The following is a 6,246-nucleotide window of genomic DNA, read 5'->3' as shown; positions in this document are numbered from 1 at the left end:
ATTAATTATTGTTATTATTGTTATCATTGTTGTTATTATTATCATTATTATTATTATTATTATTATTATAGGCATTAGTCTCCAGTTCATTCACTGGTGAAAGGGTTACCTCATCAATGCCAGAAATAAATACTTAAAGACGAGGGAGGAGGATACTTTGCCCACGTATGGGTGTAACCCTCCGCCACGGTGATGTAAAGCTGGTGTAAATATGCCAGGGGGCAACAGCAAAACCGCCGGTGCGCCGCACACACGAGGAAATAACGCCGCGGTCCACCGGCCTACGTACGCGCCGTCACCGTGTAACGGCTCCTCGCCTGTTTGCACATTTCCTCGTTGCCATCGTGAGCGAGATCTTGGTGATGGGGGGGGGGTGGAGGGGAAAAAGAAAATATATTCTATAGAATCTCCGCGTGCACGCCCCTCCTTTTGCTTTTTCTACATAAAAAGAAAAAAAAGAGAAAACAGCCTTCGATGCGGAATGAGAAGGAATCCAAAAAGGACACAGCCTGTGCAGACAGGGCGGAGAAGGCACCAATAATCGCCGTGTTAACAGGAGGTGGGGAAGAGTACACACGCCGCGCGCGCGCGCACACACACACACACGCGCACACACGCCGCGCGCGCTCGCTCGCACACAAAAGCACGTGTACAGGTAAACTACCTGTGCGGTCCAATCAGGTAGCTTGGCGCCCCGTTTGGACTCCTGTCTGTGTGCCACGCTGCGCGGCGCGGCGCTGCTTGGCACAAACGCGTGGAAAGTATCCTACCCTCCATTCACTGCAGCGAACAGATACATTATCACCCCCTCTTTTTTTTTTTGAAGCGCCCCCCCTCCCGGTCCGCCGCCCCCCCCCTTCCTCAAATCTCCACTTTGGAAGCTGACCCTATATCACCCCCCCCCAACCCCAACACACACACAAAACCCCCACTCACCTTCGGCTCAAGACCACATGAAAGGTATATATGTTTGGGGGTTTATTTCAAATGAGACAGTTCAGCTCACAGTATGATCCGAAACGAAGGACACTCCTCAATTATCCCTCCGCGAGAAGATAGGTGGCGTGTGTTAGAAGGTCTCTCTCGCCTCTATATCGCAGGAAAGAAAGCGAAAAAGTGTCATTAGAGGAGGCGTAACACGTCAGTGCGTCCCCAGGTCTGTTTCGTGAAGTGGCTAAAGGAGATCAGTCCTAACCTGGCCACCAGGAATAACGGTCCCTCGCCCCGCTATTTCCAAGGCTCATTATTCCATCTTTGGGGAGGGGAACAAAAAAAAAAATCCACGGTGCAGCACTTTTCTTCTGCCATTTCTTCCTGACGCTGCCTTCTCTCCAACCAGCTGTTTCAAGGATCACGCTGGCGCTCGGGTAGGTGAATTTTTCTCAGACTTGATCGTTTTTTCTCTTGAGTTTTTTTTTTTTCGCGCGTCTTTGGTTACGGGATCTTGTGTAATGAGCCTGCGCTCACGGAGGACTTACCTGCGCAGCCAGGTGCGCACCTCACTTCAGGTGTGGATATCAGCGGCTGCTGTGCCCCCCGGCTCTCCTGTCTCCGTCTCTGGGAGAGGAGGAGGAGGAGGAGGAGGGGGGTGTCTTCTGTGGACATTGCCGTCGATTTTCTGACAATCTTTGCGGGGTTGTGCGAGCTTGTCTTGCTTAGGAAGCAGACAATGGCTGATTTTGTTTTTTTTTCTTCCTCCCTCCTTTGCTCGTTTTCCGTTATGCCGTTTTCTTGCGCCCAGCGCCGCAATCAGCAACGCCGGCTGATGTCAAAGTCAACATTTTGACATCGAAAACCAGTCGTGTGTTGTGCACATTTGACGTTTGCACAATGACCCTGCTCTCTCTCTCTCTCTCTCTCTCTCTCTCTCTCTCTGCGCACTAGTGCCTGCCGTCCTCCCCTGTGCATATGCCAAAATTCAGGGCTGTAAAATTATGCAGTGATGCAGACAAATATTTCGTGGATCGTGTGGCAAAGAGCCCCCCGATTGCGCTCGGATGTGCGCCGTAACAAAAAAAAAAGTGCCCGAGTTTTACCCAGCTCTGCGAGCAAGCCATTTATTTATTTATTTTTGTGTTGTTGTTGTTCCATGACAGATTACGATGTGGCGTAGTGTCTAAATGTCTGTGGGGTTTTGAATGTTTGTTTTCCCCCTGTTATGGCTCGCCACCGCTCCAGCAGTCAGCAAACTCCAGTGACACTGCGTCTTGGTTGACACATCACAAGACAGCCGATGCCGTCTTTATCCGTCGGAGAAAACGAACCGAAATGTTGTACACAACGTCGAGAGAGAGACAGACAGACAGAGAGTTTTAAAATTCATCCACATGCAAAGATTACACAACTATGGGCCTGCACGCTTTCATGACAGCCTGCATAATTCAAGGCAGAGCCACAAAAATATCCCAATATGTTTGCACACATATATATACATATACATATATATATGTATAAACCAAAGTGATATGATACTAATTTAAAATTTTTATTTCAACGCTGCATTATTTAGTAAACACAAAAAAACCACCCCGAAACAGCCAAACTTCAGAGGCCTCCGCTGCAGAAATACATATCTTGATGGAAACACGCTCGCGCGCTGACAGACTTCTTGTGCGCGCGCGCGTGTCCGTTCGCGCGCGCGCGCCGGTTTTCCTAGATGCCATCAAAAACACGTCTGGCTGGCACACAAACGTGTCAAGTTCTCATTGTAGGTAACACAAGCTCGAAACATCCCAATGGCGACCGATAAGTGGAGGGAAACGGATCTGAAAACAAAACAAAACAACAACAACAAAAAAAACCCCAAAAAAAAGTTTGCGTGAACTCGTTTGAAAAACGCCGTAAAGGTCTACATCGGTGCGTTTGACAGCGGTGAAGGACGACTTCTTTCTTTTCTTTTTTTTCTCCCTCTTCTTCTTCTTCTTCTTCTTCCTTTGGCTGTACATTTTAGTTTATCAAATGCGTCTGTGTGTCTGCCTTGTCCGCCCTCCTCCTCCTCCTCCTCGTCCCTCTCGCTGACGCCCCGTCCGGAGAGACGCTCACATCAAAAGATCAGGCGACGGCGCGCCACGGTCCCCCTTCCAACTGCGGACTCTATATATCCTATATGGACTTAGTCTGATCTTACAAAGGAAAGAAAGAAATTGAAAAAAAAAAAAAAAAAAAGGTTAGAGTCTATACTAGTGTGATCGAACGGGATATTTAATCCCCCCCCTTCCTCCTGCCCCCCCTCTCACCTCCCCCCCCACCCCCACCTCTCTCTCTCTCTCTCTCTCCCAGTCATCTCGAACACCAACATTTTGTCGCCGTTTTGTTTGGTTATTAAACAGGGCTGCCCCGCTGCTGATTCAAGGAGTGGAGCCCATGCGGACTGCCATCTGACCTACTCTTATCAATGAAGCAGGAGATCATGGCGGAGGGTCCCCGCTGCAAGAGGCGAAAACAAGCCAACCCACGGAGAAAGAACGGTAAGAAGCCTTTTCCAAAAAAAAACCCCAGAGCGAGTTGAAGACGCGCCGGAGGGGGGGGGTCAAAGTTGAGGAAATGTTTCGCGTTGCGGCCGAAGTTTGTCGCGGTTATTTCTTCTTTTTTTTGCGGGTCATCCCCGCGTTACCCAGCACCGCTCTCTCTCTCTCTCCCTCTCTCTCTCTCTCTCTCTCTCTCTCTCTCCATGTGTCTATGTCTCTCGCTCTCTCTGCGCGTGTCTCAGTCAGTGCGGGCGAGTGAGAGACAAGAGGAAGAAAAGTTCAACTTTGAGCGAAACTTCCCCTTGTTTTTTCCTGCTTGTCTGTTGGACGCGGACCGGCTGGTCGGGCCCGGTTGCGGGCGGAGCGGCGGTGTCGGCGTGTCCGAGGCGGCTCCGCCAGACAAGTGTGCGTGTGTGTGTGTGTGTGTGTGTGGGGAAGGGACCGGGAGGACGCGGCGGCGGCGGCGCGGTGCCATTATGGGGAGAGCGGGGGGGACCGTTATTCGAGCGGCGCCGCTGCTTCTGCCTAACGGGTTTGAATAAGTGGGTAAAAAAAAAAAAAACCTGTGGATTACCGTCGCACATGGACCGCTTTGAGAGTTTCCGATAACGAGCTCGCTGCCAAGCAAAGCGTTGGTGTGTTGCGTGTGTGTGTGTGTGTGACTCTTCCAGTTGCGCGTGCTGTTTCGTGTCTTCTTCTTCTCTTCTTCTTTTTGCCGAAGAGTTTGGCTCAGTCGAGAGGCGATATACTTTGCGGAATGTTTGAGTTGATTTTATTATTATTTGCTGCAGCTATCGGCCGCTTTGTGGCTGTGTGACGACTTGTGTGGTGGGAGCGTTTTGGTTTTGTTTTTTTGTTGTTGTTTTTTTTTTTTGCTTTTTTGAGCGGCTTGTTTGTAACGAATTTGCCATTTGCGAGAGTGTCATTTTGTTCTTCGCCCTGATGGCGCTGCACAATAGGCTGCAGCGGAAAGCACGACACTGTGGCCCTGCACGGGCGCCCGAGCGCATGCACCCGCAAACGCCGTGCAACGGCTTTGCCTGATTATTTTATTTTTTATTTTTTTTATTTTCGCCTCGTCTACTACCCTAGTTTGCTGTGCAATTGCTGCATCGTTAAGATTTACAACCGCGGATCCACGTGTGGCTGAAATACTGGTGCAGCCGCAGCTCTCAGGCCTGAGTCAGTCGCACTGCTTTGCTAAGTTGGGCTGCAGAGCTTTAAAACCGTCCCCGTGAATAAATACGTCGTCTGCCCGAAACCCTCCACCGCCAAATAAAGGTGTTAAGTAGCACACACTGTGGTATAGACGTGTGTGTGTGTGTGTGTGTGTGTGTGTGTGTGTCTTTATCTGAAAAAAAAAATATTGTCAAGTCTTAACTTTGGAGTCTGATCCTCAAAGTAACAAAAGAAGAAGAAAAACACACACACACACACACGAAGAAGAAAAACTGAAACGGTCCACTTATAACAAAGAGAAATGTTTCTATATATAGTTATATAGATATATCTATATATGCACACCCATATATACATATGCATATGCATATATATATATATACATACTACATTATATATATACATGTATACATATATATATATGTGGCTTGTTTTATTAAATGGGAGTTTATGTTGGGCCGAGGCCTGTTTGCCACTGCAGCCTCCCAGAAAGTTGCTCGGCAGACGTGTTGTTTTGGTGTCTGTTCTTTCTGAATGGGTCTGACAACGGGATCATACCATCAGATCAACACGCCGAATGGAGGGCGACGAATCCCTTTGTTTTTACTGAACTCTGGAGAATAAATCACCCGAGTGGGACTTTTAACGAACGTTAAACCGGAAGAAAAGAGACCCCCCCCTCCGTCGAGGGGGCCACCTGTTTATTCTAGTGATGATTTGATGACGCCGGTGTTTAAGTAAGAGTAGCTGCGAGACTCTCCCCTGTCTTATTATTCCTGCTGTGACTATCTGACTGCTGGAATAAATGGAGCGAGGCACGAGGCCTCGGAGGTGTCCTATTTGAATAACATTGTTGTCAACGAGGGGAGGTCTGTTTACCGAAAGGCCCACCTACTGCACATTAGCGTTATAGTATACGGCTGGAACTACCAACGGCTCACACTTTTCTCTTTTTTTTCTTTTCACATCGACATATTCAACTTGTTAACGGGCATCCTTATCCAGATGAGGGTCAGCGAGTCTGAAGCCATCTATATTCCACACACACACACACACACACATATATATATATATGTGTGTACTTGTTGTCGTCGTGAGCTGAACTTCTCTTGTTATGGGATGCCACACAGCTCCATCTCCTCTGACTCCCGACACTTTCAGGGTCCCAAGGGGAGGTCACATTAGGCCCTGTGTAACTTGATATGTGCAGCCTGCTCAGCTTTGTAGCAGTTCGTGCCCCCCCCCTCCTCATCCCCCCTCTCTCCCCCCCTCCCCCTCCTGGGCCTATACGTCACATCCAGCTGTGAAGGCTCCTTCTGCTGGGAGAGTGCAGCTGTCAAAAGCCCTCTGCTCACCTCGGCTTGACAGAAAAGGTTTTTTGTTTCATTCTCCCCCATTAATTATCAATTTTAAGGTCTGTACCGGTAATCGTCATGAGATAAAGCACCGGCCTGGTGAGCTGGAAAGAAATGGGGATTTTGGGGGGCTTTGAATAGGGCCTATGTCATTAGCGTGTGAAGCGTTTTTTGCCTGAAATCTGAAACAAGGGGCAGAGTGGATGTAGCCTACCGTAGGAAACCCCTTGTTGACATTCCTTCAG

General features: G+C 48.8%; 1 protein-coding gene across 2 annotated transcripts in view; it reads left to right on the top strand.

Moving 5' to 3' along the window:
• The first annotated feature begins 982 nt into the window (after positions 1–982).
• The window catches only part of zeb2a (zinc finger E-box binding homeobox 2a), a 63,321-nt gene continuing 58,057 nt past the window's right edge, over positions 983–6,246 (top strand). For both annotated transcript variants that reach the window (XM_056289015.1, XM_056289014.1), the window contains exons 1-2: positions 983–1,367; positions 3,330–3,467. In XM_056289015.1, the coding sequence (XP_056144990.1) occupies positions 3,395–3,467 (73 nt within the window). In that variant the 5' untranslated portion in view covers positions 983–1,367; positions 3,330–3,394. The remainder of the gene's footprint in view (positions 1,368–3,329; positions 3,468–6,246) is intronic.

The sequence above is a fragment of the Lampris incognitus genome, chromosome 11, assembly GCF_029633865.1.
Source record: "Lampris incognitus isolate fLamInc1 chromosome 11, fLamInc1.hap2, whole genome shotgun sequence".
NCBI classification, from domain to species: domain Eukaryota; kingdom Metazoa; phylum Chordata; class Actinopteri; order Lampriformes; family Lampridae; genus Lampris; species Lampris incognitus.
Note: the sequence above shows the minus strand (reverse complement) of the source record. Positions and strands in the feature narration are given on the sequence as shown.